This window comes from Rattus rattus, chromosome 4 (genome assembly GCF_011064425.1).
Source record: "Rattus rattus isolate New Zealand chromosome 4, Rrattus_CSIRO_v1, whole genome shotgun sequence".
In the NCBI taxonomy this organism is placed as follows: Eukaryota; Metazoa; Chordata; class Mammalia; order Rodentia; family Muridae; genus Rattus; species Rattus rattus.
In genome coordinates, this window is record NC_046157.1 from 150,654,034 (window position 1) to 150,669,138 (window position 15,105).

The window sequence follows — 15,105 nt, forward strand, 5'->3', positions numbered from 1 at the left end:
TGACTTTGCCACTTAGGATATCGGAATCATCTGTGATGTAAAAGAAGAAGAGGAAGTGAAAGGAGGAAGGGGAAGAAGGAGGAAAAGGAGTCAGCTAATAAATAAACCCAGAAAATCTCCAGAGACAATGTTATATAGTCTCAGGCCGATGTCCAAGTTAGACTAACCACTGATGTCTTATTCTGGATACAAGTACTTGTAGATAGATTCAAGACAATCTATCATGGTTGAGTCTCCTCTCAATCTTATTCTTTGATATTCTTTTTAGTTTTTGTTTGAGATAAGTTCACATGTAGCCCAGGCTGGCCTTAAACTTGCTATGTAACAGATAATGACCTTGAACTTCCCCTCATTTTCCTGTTTCACCTACTCAGTGCTGAGACGGCAGTTGTATATATCGCTGCACCCAGATCAGACTTTGAAATTTGCTGATAGAGGGGTGTCATGTTCCTTTGTTCACATTGGCCTTCATGTTGCAAGGGCAAGAATACAGCTTTACAGTCTTTGCCAATAAGCATCATCTGTGGCTATTGTTATGAATACATGATCTGGTTAACAACCCTAAACACAGTACCAGTTTTCATAAGTGGTAGACATTTGTACAGGACAATGGAAAAGAAAAGCTCAGAGACAAGAGGCATTAGCCATTCTGAGTTATTGGAAGAATTTTCAAAATTAGATTCCCGTTTCCTACTTCTTGGACTAAAGGGGCCAGGCAGAGACACGGTTCTAGGGGATACCCACTTAGGAAGTCTAGTTTCTTGTCTTTCAAGGAAGACTGAATGTATGAGGAACTGCCCCTTCATTAGAGCTGTCTCGGAGATGGCCTGCTATCTTCCAAGTTGAAACACTAGGAAGTCAATTAGTGTCCGTTATGATATGAGCACCTGTCGACAAAGACCTGGACTGAAATCAAACCCATTAACATAGTCACTCATGGCTGCCAAGTGGTCGGGCTTTGGAACAGTTAGGATGTCATCTACATCCAAAGAGGAGGTGACCCAAAGGCAGAAAGGTCCAAAGCCCCATTAGTCATCTACTAAGCCATCCAATTCCCCATCACGTATATATGATGTATGTATCTGGAACAGGACACCTATTTTCTAATGGTCATTTTAAGAGCTCACACAAGCTACTCACAAAAGTCAGGGTTGCTATAAATTGAGAAATTGAGTCCCTTTACCTAAACGTTCAAACTTTTTTTTTTTTAAATGAATCTCTCAGTGCATTTGAAACACAGTGGGGAAGAGAGAAAATTCAGATAGCACTATTTGGAAAAGGTTAATAAAGTACGTCACAAAATTATAGGATAGAGATAGATTACTGACAGGGCCTTACTGTCTTAAGAAAGATGTTGGTGACTCTTTCCCTGCCAAATCGATGCATTCCCTGCTAATGTGGAAGCTTTGCAAGGCCAAATGTCACTTGGCTTACAGAACCATGGCGCTGACAAAAAATGGTGAGTCTGGACAATGACATGGAATGTCGCGAGCAGAAAGGCGAGGCAGACAGAGAACTACGGATGAACACCAGGCTTGTGATGCTGAACCTTAATCCCTCTTTGAACCCACAGTATGGAAGCATAAGAGAGTCCTAAGCACAAAGACAGAGATAAGTATGGAGCAAGAGCTGTGAACTAGCCTTCCACTTTCCACGCAACTGTCTCTTTTGCTGTGAGAGACAGGGCACAGGGAAGCCACCAGCGAGTGAACAAAGAGACAGAGGCCTTTGGATTAGATTATAAACAGCTCCTTTTGAATGTGGTTCCTCAGAATGGTCACTACCCTATGATATGCCCTCAACAAACAAGCAAACAAACAAACAAATAAACATGGCCATAAAACGGATCCTCAACTTTGAAACTTTACCTCTTGGATGGTCCTCTTAAAAGGCGACATTTCAAATTAGGAACAGAAGAGTCATTTATGAAAAGGATTTAAGCTTGGGAATTGGCAACCACAAATTTTTTTTTTTTTAAATTTTTAGGGTATCAGCCAGAAACGGAATTGTGTATGCCAGATAGTTTAAACTCCTACATGCAGTATAAGCTCAGAGCGGAAACAACTGAGCCATTAAAATTTAAAATGTTATTAAGGCCAATAGATGTGTTCAACTAGATCTGTGCTTAAGAATTCAAGATGACTTTTGTAGTCATAAAATATAACAAAGACTGCATTAGGAAAGCCCTAACTGTTTGGGGAATTTTTTTTTAATAAGGGGGAGGGGGGGTTCACAACATCTCTCAAGGGCCTCTCTTTAAGCACAATTTGCTGAAGTGTGAAATTTGCTGGATCTAGCTCCACCCAGGAGTGAATCCCTAAGAGTTGGAAAAGCCTCATTAGAAACAACTTCTCACCTAAAAATACTCGCCCAGCGTGGTCACTGAGAAACCCGTAAAGCCCAGAGCCAGTGCGCTGTGGACGTTATTTTGTGTGCACTCTGAAATGGAGGGGGAAGAGAAAAACACACGGTGCAAAGAGAGGCTCCACTCAAATATACCTCAAAAAATTAGAAGGGCTCCTTCTCTGACTAACACATTTAAAAATTCTAAGATTTCCAAACTGCATTGCGTTAGGCTCTCTCTGAAGCCAACTCTCTGCCATGAAGTAAGTTCCAAATGAAAGCTATACACACCTTTCTTCCTGCTTACGTGAGGACAGGCTAACTCCCACTGTTCAAGGCTCTGCTGTCCTCCTAGTTCTTGGTGAAAATGAAGCAACAAGCACCACACATTCTACAGTGATGACTCTGCCTCCATTTTAAGTGAGAAGAAACAAGTTGATAGACATGGCCCCCAGAATCCAGCATTTAATTAAGAATGCTTCCTACCTAGCTCCCTCAAATCTCCATCTCCCAAGAACCCTATCGATCAAGGTAGATTCTTTGGGCCTCAGCACCACCAAAGATTCCATCCTACATCAGCAACTCTTGGGATCACCAGTAATTTTCAAAGTTTAAAAAAAAAAAAAGAGTCCTTGGCTACCTTAGTGAAGGCAGAGGATACATAAGCTTTCTGTTACTAATATATCTGAAAGACTGTTTCTATGTCTGCCCTTAGCTTTGGTAAGGAAACATGAAGTTCTGTTTCCAACTACCTTAACTTATTACGCCCAAAATACACACTTAGTCACCCTCCCCCACCCAACGAGTTGATTCTGAAGGTAGCAGATTTACTGCTTGCACTATATTATCTAGACAAACGTAAACTCTCCAGGGAGCCATTGTGAGCTTTCCCTTCTCAAGGAGTGTTCTAATGGATGGATCTTACCCAAGTGTCCTAAATACTGGGAACCTGCTGGTGGCAGATCCTTATTTAGCCCTCAACTGAGAAACTGGAGCTGCCCCTTAAAAGCTGTATGCATCTGCTACAGACCAAAGGTTCCTATGAGAACTTCTGAAAAATATCAATTTTGTGGACTTTTCATCCAAAAGGTTTTGTTGAAAGTATATTTCGGACTGCCCAAGCAATTTGTATATCTACGGTTTCCGCGGTAAGGCTTAGCAACTAATTCATCAGATAAAGAAAGAAATTGTGAGACCCTCTATTTGAGGACAGACTTGGGAGTTTCCTCTTCCCAAAAAGACCACATTATTCAAGTTTCCTTCATTTACTTAACACTACAAATCTGGCTCTTTTGTTTATTCAGACCTGACTTGGGACAGGCTGTGACCTTCAAGTTCAATAATAATACAGGAGAGAGTGTCTGTGATATTTCTCAATGAAAGCCACCATGTTCCTAAGGAGGGGGCGACCACACACACACACACACACACACACACACACTAAAGAGGAGAAAGGAGGTTCATTCAGGAATTGAGGATGTTGGAGCCAGGTGGGTACCATGGAAAGGCTAATTAAAGAAAGGAAGTGCTCACCACTAAGGCTTACTTCTCTGAAAAACTATAAACCTAAGGCATCATTTTCTCATCTACCTGAAGATCACAGGCAATGTCTTCCCCAATAGTCATACTCTACCTCTGGAAGACACAGACAAGGACTTCAATTAGTCCCTGCAGACTTCTGATCTCTCAAGGCAGCATTAGTTCTTCAACATGACTTTTAGATTTTCATGATATTTAAGGCAAAATAAAAAGTCGTAGGAGACATCAGCAGGGAGTTAATGGGAGCTTTGATAAAGATTCTCTGGATCTTTTCAGATGTTCAATTGCAGACCGACCTCAGGAGTCTTCATTGGCTAATCTAAGGAGATAGTGATTCATTTCGTTGGTTGGAAGGATAATTAGAGAGTGCAGGAACCCACCTCAGAATTTACGTGAACCCCAGGCTCTTCAATTCCCATTGAAGGCAGGCATTTATGTTTTGGATCTCTTGATGGCTACCCCAGCGAGCATTAAGTTGGCAGTGGAGTTCAATGTAACAAGCACAACATTGAGCAATGAGAAAGAACGCAGAATTAGGCTGCCAAAAGCAAGCAAGAGAGTGGATTTTCTGTCTCACAGATGAACATGTGTGTATATTTATGTAGGAGCAAAGCAAATGGAGTTAAGAAAGCCAGTGTTCTCTGGCTTGGGTGTATAAATAAAAACCAAAGTCCATTTTCTGAGAATGAAATATTTACCTCTCTAAACAATGAGAACTTTCACTTATACACAATAATTACCACTAGGCACTGTAGACACACCATTTGTCTAAGCTGCTCAGTCAACCTTGAAGTTGGATAATTTAGTAGATTCCTTTGAAAGGCTTTTCATTTTTCTCCTCACCAGGCCTTATGGTACCAACCATGAATACAAATCCAGGAATTCTGGTTCCCCAAACAAAAAAGGCTATATTTTATGAAACTGCTTATGCATTTGATTTTAGAACTATAATAATGAATTAATGAGTAGGCCTATTAATTACAGTGGAAGTAACAACATTCTACAGGAATGAAAATCTTTTTTTTTTTTTTTTTTTTTTTGGTATTAAGTTTAAGTCAGGAGATCATTTTTTTAAAGAAAATATTGTACTATATATATGTCTTTTCAAATACACATTTCATAAGGTCTATGAACTAAGCCAAGAGCCTGTGGCTGGAGCAGACCTGTTAATGAGAAAACCACAGCCTGGATCGTCTGAAGACCATTGTGTGCTTGGTCAAGCTTATAATTATCCAAGCAAACAGAGGTCTCTCAACCAGTCGCCACTTTTGCACCCCATTATGCGCCAACAAGGAAGGACGCACAGACAGTGTATCCTCAGTGCAACCTCAGTGGGATTTCTCTACAGACTGGGTTTGTTGGGCCACCTCCCTGCTTCTATCAAATTCTGTAGGGATCAGAAGATCAAAGCAGACAACAAATCATTGCAATGAGAGGATAGCATGAACAATCAGAGCATGTGGTTATCTAAGACCTGAAGTGGGAAGGATGTAGACTTTAAGGAGAACCAGGATTCCTCTCGAAGCAAAGGCATTTGCTGAGCAAGACTGATGGCAGGCACTTGCTGAGCAAGACTGATGGCGGGGCTTCCATACCTGGAACCCACATAAAAATGGGAGGAAAAAGTTGACTGACTCCAAAGTTGTTCTGACTGTGGCGTATATTATGTGCCTATGCATATCATGCATACACACAAGCGCCCACGTGCACACACACACACACACACACACACACACACACACAATTTGTTTAAATAATTTTAAATACTGAGGAAAACCTGTGCACATCAATCAGCATCAAAAGAGGCAGATGTAAATATGAGTATCAAGGGGAAAGGTTTGCGGTCCACAGAAGCAAAGGCATCTTTGAAATCTCAATTACTTTAGTTAATTTTTTTTTAACACAATCAAAACATCTTACAAATAATGTGTCTTGCCAAATACAAACTGTCTTAGGGATTAGCCAGAGTGCTAAGCTGCCACATCCTTCCCCTGAAGCATCATTTCCCACAAGTGGCACGGCCATTTCAACATCTTAACTCCATTCTGACCACTCCCCTTTCTTGATTTAGTATGCCACAGTAGAGACCAGCTTAGAAAATAAATGTAAAGCCAGATTGCTAATTATGTTTACACTGCTGGCCATTCACTATGCCACAGCTACTCAGCCATGTTTTCTGCAGCCGGAAGCCCTCCTACACAACATGTGAACAAATGACTGGCCTTCTGTTCCAATAAAACTTTATTATTTATAGGTGCCAAAATCTGAATTCTACAGGACTACATGCCTCAAACTATTACTCATCCTTTGATTATCTTTAACCCTTTAGAAAAACAAAAGCTGTTCCTAATGGGTTGTTTGAGGACAGGGGAGGTAGGATGCTAAAAACAGCTAACATTTGTGCCTTTCAAATACCAGCAATTTGTTTCTTTTCTTTTCTTTTTTCATCCTTCTTTTGCACGCTTAAAGAAAACCCTTGGTCCTGAGCCCACTTCATTTGAGTATTGGATCCGCCATAATTCTTAAAAAACAATGGGAATGTGCTTTCCACTTGTCCTTTGATCTCAAATTCTCCTTCTGGCTAGCTCCAGTATGGCCTTCCCGTCTCACACCTCACCACTGGCTAGACTCATACTGAGCAATGACCTCGCCTTTTAACACCTTTCCTATGAAGCCAGATTCTCCTGTTCCTCATTTTGCCTTGAGCATACTAATGCAATGAGCTCTTTATCTGACAATTGTATTCTCTTTTGCCTTGTCAGAATGTGACATGGGAAAGCTAAAAACCTTCATATGGGTCCTGTATTATTATTATTATATTAGTAGTAGTAGTAGTAGTAGTATGTTTTTTGTATTTTGAGTCCATCTTCCACCCCTAAATCACACAAAACCCATCTAAGCTTCAGACCCCAGAAAACCTGGCTTCTTTATGCCTGTGGCAAATCACCTCACTCAATTGTCCCAAGATTCTTGTTCCTTCTCCCACCATCTCCCCAGAAGCTTTCTTCTGCTGTCTAGAAGACAGGTAGCAATTATACCCAGTGGGGATGAGAATTCCCACTGTTCTCCATTATCCCACTCAAATAACATAATGTGTCTAATTAAAAGATGGCAGAGAAAGAGGGAATGGGAGCTTACCAGTTGAGTAATAACAGACAGTGTGCCTCTTGTACTTAATTATTTTCTTTTCTCGTCTCATTATTTTGGGTTTATTGGATGTATGACTACTAGACAGAGTTAACCCATTTGTTTTTACTGTAAATAAAAGTTAAGTCAACAAAGATATTGAATAACTACTACTACATTTAGTACAATGGTATTATGACAAAGCCTTGTGCCAGTTTATTGGTGGTGTGGCTTTCTTTCTTCTTACAGTTCCCTTAACTGTGCAATCCTAAAGAACAATGCCAGTCTAACAAGCTCTACCGGTTTGTCTGATGGCAAAGCCACTGGGAAAGGTCTTCAGAGAGGTTCCTGAAGGCTCAAGCCACTGCAATGACTAAATTACGATCTTAGCCTACAGCAGTTCAACCAAGGAAACAGGAGCCCGCTTCATGTACTACTACAACCACCCAGGAGTATGTCATGTCACTTGGCTCTGGGACTCTTAGGAGATGGGCATTACTATAAAAGTCACACCAGTGTTGCAAAGTTATAATAATTATACCGAAGCCCTTAAGAATTGCTTCCCACCTTGGAATAGCTTCTGAATCTCCAGACCTATTAACTCCAAAGTCATGGTTTTTGACTGTACATTTGAACCCATAGGACCGACCCCATAGAAAAAGCAGCATTAGATAATTGGCAGGCTGAGATAACCACATAATCCATAGACTATTTGATGTTTCTGGACTCAGTGCTTCGGTTGTTTGTCACTGTAACAGGACTGATGCCAAAGAGGGAGGTGGCCAACTCTTTCCCATCCAGTTACAGGCAAATGTAAACCCTAACTGTACATTGGGGAGGTGGTTCAGTAGGTCAAAGTGCTTACAGCTATCTCCTGGTGGAAGGAGAAAATAGAATGGATTTCTGAAAGTTATTTATTCCCCGGCCTCTGCACAAGTGCCCTCGTGTACATACCTGCCTTCATGCATACACTCTCTCATACTTGAACAAAACAAAATACTGTTTAAAACATGAATATCCCTGCCCAGGGATGAAGTTCAGAGGGGTTAGTAGAGAAAACTACTTATTCATAGATGTCAGGTTAATAATGATTTAAAACAAACAAGCACCCTTTCCTCTCAGTATGATCTAGTCTCAGAGCTGACTAAGTGTGAGGAGGTTAGGAAATGCACAGTATAAAGAAGCCAGCAATGTTAATGCTGGGTGCTCCCACGGGATTTTAAAGAAAAATATCACAATTCCGTTCCTTAGCCAGAAAACCTTGTTCCATTTACACAGCATCTCCCTCATCTAGGAGCACACCCTGTATTCATTTGCCTGAGATGGTCCACTTAAGTCAAAGTAAACTGAAGGAAAGCAAGAAAACAAGTCACCAGCAGTTTGCATAACCATTTTCCAGAAACCGAAGACAATTTCTCAAACAAAAGGCAGAATCGTTGCTACAGGATGGAAGCCACAGGAAGCCAGGCTTCATTTACTCCCTTTGCCTGTTAAGGACAGGAAGTCTGGGAGGAGCTTCTGCCTTCAAGCTTTAATGGGGTGACATTTTAGGTAGATTCCCCTCCTCATCCCACCCCCACCTCCTCACTCCTGAGGTGAATGCTGGGGTAACAACACGTCCTTAGACATTTGGTGAAAGTAGGTACTGCAGAAGTAGTGATATTCAATGCAGACCACCCCACCCTTTACGGCATGCAGTGTGCTCACTCCTCCCCTCAGCACCAGCTTCCCTCCTGCAGAACACTTGTCTCTTGGCAAACAACCAGGATCTCTCCTTTAAGCCCTTTTGGTTAGTTCCAAAGCCAGCATGCACCACTCAACTTATCAAAAACCAAGTGTCAGAGACCCTGACTTCCTTTGTCTTTTGGGCCGACTTGTTTTTGATCCCAGGGGGAGAGGAAAAGGCTGCTGGTATATCTGGGTTCAAATGGTTTTTACACAGTCTTGTGAGAATATGGCCCATTCACGCCACCTACCATCAAAGCCCCTCTAAATCCAAACCTCACACCCCTTTCTCTCACAGTGGGAGACACACCAGGCTGTATACAGGGATACCATTGATTTCCTAGTGATTGGAAGGAAAGGCCTAGGTCTACACTAAGATTTTCTCCTCGTTATCAAGTCCTTGGTTTGCTTGAAAAACAAACAAGCAACAACAAAAACCAAACAACAACAACAACAAAAACCATGTCACTCATGAGAAACACAACAACACCAAACAAAACCCAGAAGACAAAACCATGAAAACACAGCAAAGGTAGAGAACTATCATGAGGCCTCTGGGTGCTAAATGCTAACAACAACCATTAGCATCCATTAATTCTATGTATTCCTTACAGAGTAAGCCATCACGGCCTATACAGGTCCTTAAGGAATCTAATTTAGTGGAATGATGGAACAAAATGCAATTAGAATATAATTGTGCATATGTAAATATGCTTAGGGGAGCTTTGGTAGCACTGCTGACTGCAACAGTCACCCAGGAATCTAGCCTACATTATTAACTGTCACCATTATTAAGAAAGGGTTTGTTAAGCAAAGACAAACGACCCAATGATTTGGAATCAGCGAACTTCAAAGTGTGGGGCAAGATATCTAGGCAGCCCTGTGCACATATGTGAAGTTCTCTACTGAGCAGAAACGCTTTCTGGGTGGCGTGATAGGAGGTCTTCTTATTGAAAGATTTATTTTTAATTTTGAACAGCTTCCCAGCATCCACCTCCATGAAAATTAAAATAAAGAGATGGAATTTGGTCCTATTAAACAAACCTCCCTGCAGGATCAGTCAACAAGATGAGGAAGGAGTCACCTCATTGCTCAAGAGGAATTGCCTGTCTACCTTTCTGCTAGATCTAAAATAATTACAACAATATTTTTCATAAAAGTTTTGACTCTTTCCTCCATTCCTAATAAAGTTCTTGCACGTGTTATTCATGGGGAAGATTTTCAACATGCCTTTCATTTGCTCTTTGGACCTTTTGGCATAGTATGGGCTGACATAATCTTTTGGCTTGAGTCCTTAAGTATATGAAGAACTATGCAAGTCTCTTCTTAAAACCTATGGATGTTAAGCCTATCTCCCAAGGGCTGCCCTCTACCAGAGAATGATTTCAGACTTGACCCTGCATAGATGTGGGCTCAAAAGGGGCAGTCGTAGTTTTAAATTGGTTAAGAGCACAATGTTCTCACTTGTGTGAGGATAATTAAAAAGATGTAATAAGAGAGAGGACTGGGCTCAGTGAAAGAGCAGTTGTCCCAGAGCTGTGGATGGAATAAGGATGGAGAAGGACTGAATTTAAAAACCTTGACTGGCCATCACCAGATTTTTCTAAGTACCAACACAGCGCCGCACATGTTGGCCACTCCTTCTACTGACACCAATTATGGTCCAAGGAACTGTGGTATGTCTATTCCTTTACACACACACACACACACACACACACACACACACACACACACACACACACACGGGGGGGGGGAGTAATAACAATACAACAAAGAAATTTTACTGGTGGTCACAAACTCTTACTTGTGATACTACTAAAATGTCTGATATTGTTCTTGTCTTTTTAGAAAAACAACCTCTAACAGTGCAGACTACCTAAAAGTGCAAAATTTAAAAAAAGGCAAGGGCTTAGGAATCAGGGCCAAAGCTGTCAGGAAAGTGCATGCCTAGAAAGATTAACTAAGATTGGTGACAGATTCTTCTAACAAGGTGGAATGGGTGGATCCTTTGTGATCACTGGACAATCGGCATAACTAGTTCAATGAAGACAGTAATAATAGTCATCATAATGATGAAAATAATAAAAAATTATATATCAGACAAGATTGTACCTGAGGGATCTATCAATGCTGTCCTCTGATCACCATCCTACGTGTGTACACAAATGCATGCACCAGACACTCACATCTCAACCCATGTAAATATATACACAAAAGGTAAAAAGTTGACATACTTATGGTTCATAACTACAGTAAAATGTCCACACTTAAACAGTTGGTGGCTTTTCCATAGCAGCTCCTGTTGAAAGTCCCAAGCTTTTTCTTTCATGTATTCTAGGAAATTCAGAGTAAAATGGAAAAAAGAAATAATGGCTTTGGATTAAGTGTCTGGCACACTTTTCTTTTGGATCAATTAATATGGATATTCTACTTGACTATGGGAGTCACCTCCTGAAACACTTAAAAGGAAAATGAAATATGAGGCAGCGTGGTTGGGGCTGCTAACAATCCCTTTCTGGTCATGCTTGCTGGCATAAGAGTCTCATACATAAGTCATTTTCCTCCTCCCCCTCCTCCTGAACTCTTCAAAAATAGCAGGGAACTTGGCCAGTGAGATAACTCAGCAGGTAAAAAACCCAGTCTGCCAGGAAAGCCTGACCCAAACCCATCCCTTGGATTCCACAGTGGAGGGAGAGCCTCCATTCTCTGATCTCCACATGTGAACCCGGACTGTCCTGTGTGACAGATTGGTAATTAACTCAGCCCAAACACTTCAAGAACAACAAAGTTTTCCAGTTATGTCTGTTGGAAGTTATGTTCTACCAGAAATGGATGGGTTGCCACCTCCTGTGCAGTCCAGGTCAGTTCAGTTCAACTAGGCAAATGTCTACAAAATTAGCACGCATCTCAAACGGGATGCTGTGTGAGAAAGGGTATGAGCATAGCCCAAGCTCCTCAGTCTTCTGCCTCCATCTCCTAGGCACTAGGATTATAGGTGTGTCGATCACACAGGATAAGCAAGCTTCTTAAGGGAGATTTTGTTAAGTACAGAAGTAAGATTTACGCAGTTGGTTCTGATATAGGACTGTGTATATTATTTATAGTCTTTTACATTTAAGAACAAGATCCAAACTACAGCAGCTAATACTTTTGTTGGATAAATCAAGAGATGCCAGGGTAACACCCTGCATTAGTAACATCAATGTTATGATCCTAAGTAATCTGCAAATGCTGTGATGTGCACCCATGGATTGAGAGGTAAGTAGCAAACATTGGGGGTGGAATAATGGTTCAGTGGTTAAGAGTGCTTTCTGGGAAATGGTGAGAAGCAGAGTTTGGATCCCAGTAATGACACCCAGCATGCATACACCTTTAGTATCACCACAATGGGGCAGAGACAAAAGGATTACTGTGGTCTGCTCGCTTCCAGCCTGTCCTAGAAATCACAAACCTCAGGTTTAGGGAGAGACTCTGCCTCAGAGGAAATGTTGGAGAGGTGGACACTAGGCTCTTCCAGTCTTAGTGCTTTGGTGTTTGTGATGGTTCACATTTGCTTGGCCCAATTAGATGGTGTGGCCTTGTTGGAGGAAGTGTGTCACTGTGGGGTGGGCTTGGAGACCCTCCTCCTAGCTGCCTGAGGATGCTCAGTCTGTTCCTGGCTTCCTTTGGGTGAAGATGTAGAACTCAGCTCCTCCTGCACCGTGCCTGCCTGGATGAGGTGATGCTGCTGTGTTCCCACCTTGATGATAACGGACTGAACCTCTGAACCTGTAAGCCAGCCCCAGTTAAATGTTGTCCTTTAGAAAACTTACATTGGTCATGGTGCCTGTTCTCAGCAATAAGACGCTAATGAAGACAGTGCTTATGGGCTCTTGTAGCTGTATATGCACATGCACTTATACTCTCAAAAGACAAAAGAAGCGACTAAATATCATCTGGGCCCAAGGCGCTCAGTTTACTAACATTTCATCATCTTTCAATCATACTTTCTGATTCACTCTATTGCCTGATACAAGAATGGCACTCAGTTACTGTCTGAAACTTTGTGATAAACTAGTGCCCATCCTCTTCAAAACCTTTTGTACTCACTCTGAGGCAGCTTCTAGATTTGTAATAGATTCTACAGTTCATGATTATCACCCCTAAAACAGAATTATGGTAAATAGGAACTGACTCCTACCTGCTTGGTTGGTTGTCACTGTGACAGACACTGACTGGTCCGGGCTAGGGTTGTACTTGGACACTCCATTCACTGCCCAGATCTCAAACGTGTAGTTTGTGTGTGCTAGGAGGTCAGTGATGGAGACCCTGGTCGTCTTGAGTCCATTCTGCTGTGGTGTGTAGTGGACTCCACTTCCGCAGGGTCGACACTTGCTGGGATCCCCAGCTCCACATTTCTTGCAGACCACGTTGTAAGAAATGTCCTGACGGCCACCTGTGTTCTGAGGACTGCTCCATTCCAAGTTCACCGACGTCTCGTTGACATTAGAAATCAAGTTGAGGGGAGCAGATGGTGGGCCTGGAGAAAGAAAAACAGACCGTCACACCAGGGACTGAGATCCTTTTGGACCCCTTTAGGGTTTGTATTATCTTCTCTGCAGCTCTAGGAGAGGAAGAAGGCCCATTTGGCAAAGCAAGCAAAAGGCAAAGAAAGAAACAAAAGGGATCCTTTAAAAGAACAATATGATGGAAGTTGTGTGTGTGTGTGTTGTTCTACTCCAGTGCAAATAAACATGCCACTTAGAGACACGAAACCACTCTCCAGCAAGCGGGCTCGAAGCCCAGGCCTGCTCTCAGTTGGCAGCAAAGCAGCATTCGTTATCTGGTCTCCATCTTACCTTCTGAGGGGTGTGATTCCAGTTCCCAGGACTGGGGGGTACTGGAAAATTAATACTTAGAGACTGCTTTTGAAGACATGTTCAGCGTGCTCAGTGGAACCCATTACCAATAGCAAATTAAATGATTACAGCTATCTACACATGGTTCGGGGGCCCCAGATGCAGGTAAGAGTTAAACCACTCCTAGGTAATTAGCGGGAACTGGTTTAACATGATTTCAAAGATGTCAAAGAGAGATACCGCTGTTGAGAGATCTCACAGCTTAAGCCAGGGCTGTCCCTGACTACCAGACACCTCCACTCACTCTTTGATAGATTAGGGCTGCACCAGGCTATCTAAAAGCACATTCACCTCACTGACATCAAAAGGTTTCTGATATGTGAACAATGACTGTCATGATAGACAACTGGGTACTCAAAGCACCACAGATAGTTGGAAAACAATAAAAGATAAGACTGTGGACCCTTTAGTCAAGTCCTAACTGCTATCAAATAGAGACTGGGATTGAAGGAGGGGCTTCCTTGATCTAATTCAGTTTCAAAAGTTTAAAATATGCCTTTAATCTAAAACAAAACAAAACAAACAGTAACAAACAAAAAATGAGAAAAACAAACAAACATGGCGAAGAACCCATCTAAATTTTCATACAAACTTTAGATTTTTTTTTTTGAGACACAGCCACTCTTTCTACAGACACACACACACACACACACACACACACACACACACACACACACACTTTTGGGGATGATTGCTATGAAGATAATCTCCCATACTTGCCTGGAGAAGGGACGTTTACTGGAGGCCTATATGAAACTGATGCTTTTCCCCCTTAGCCACGATAGAGCACTGAATCTGTCCCGAAGCAATCGGGGGACAGACGTGAAGCAGGGAGCCTGTAGATATCAAGTCACTTTCTCCATTTATTACTTGGCTTGCAGTGATAAACGGGGCCAAAGGATTTGGTGGAAACCTTCTATGTGGGAAACCTCCCTTTCTTCTCTCTCAAACAGCTTAATTAAAGACCTTATTTGAAAAAGTAAGCAGCTTCTCCCTGTCTCCCCTAGAGACTAATTATCTACAACCTTCTGTAAGAGCCATTCCCCAATCTTCAAATCTTACAAAAAAAAAAAGAAAAAAAGAAAAAAACCCTGACAGAAATATTGCAAAATTTGTGTTAACCCGAAGCCTACTTCATAAAACCCTCAAAAACAAAATACAAATGTTCTCTTATTTAGATTTTAAGACTTAATACATGGTCTTGAGCACAGCAGCTAAGATAGAGTAAGAATGAATAAATGACTTCAGAATGCATATATGGAGTGAGTTACTTACTGAAAATGTCAGACTCGGAGAGCCGAATATGGTGTTAAGTATTAAATGTTAAAGACGAGGGAACCGAGATGCAGAAAGCAGACAGACATAGTAAGTGGTGAAAGTTTACACAGTGTAATTCAGAAGACAGCTTTACTGATGTCCTAAAGAACTGTGTCTGTCCTAGTCTGTTCTACAAGGCAGAAGTGTTACTTGTAGT

At 41.7% G+C, this 15,105-nt stretch overlaps 1 protein-coding gene across 3 annotated transcripts in view; it reads right to left on the minus strand.

Moving 5' to 3' along the window:
- Epha4 (EPH receptor A4) overlaps nt 1-15,105 on the minus strand; it is a 142,797-nt gene that overhangs the window by 45,597 nt on the left and 82,095 nt on the right. For all 3 annotated transcript variants that reach the window (XM_032901430.1, XM_032901432.1, XM_032901431.1), the window contains one exon: nt 12,914-13,252. In XM_032901430.1, the coding sequence (XP_032757321.1) occupies nt 12,914-13,252 (339 nt within the window). The remainder of the gene's footprint in view (nt 1-12,913; nt 13,253-15,105) is intronic.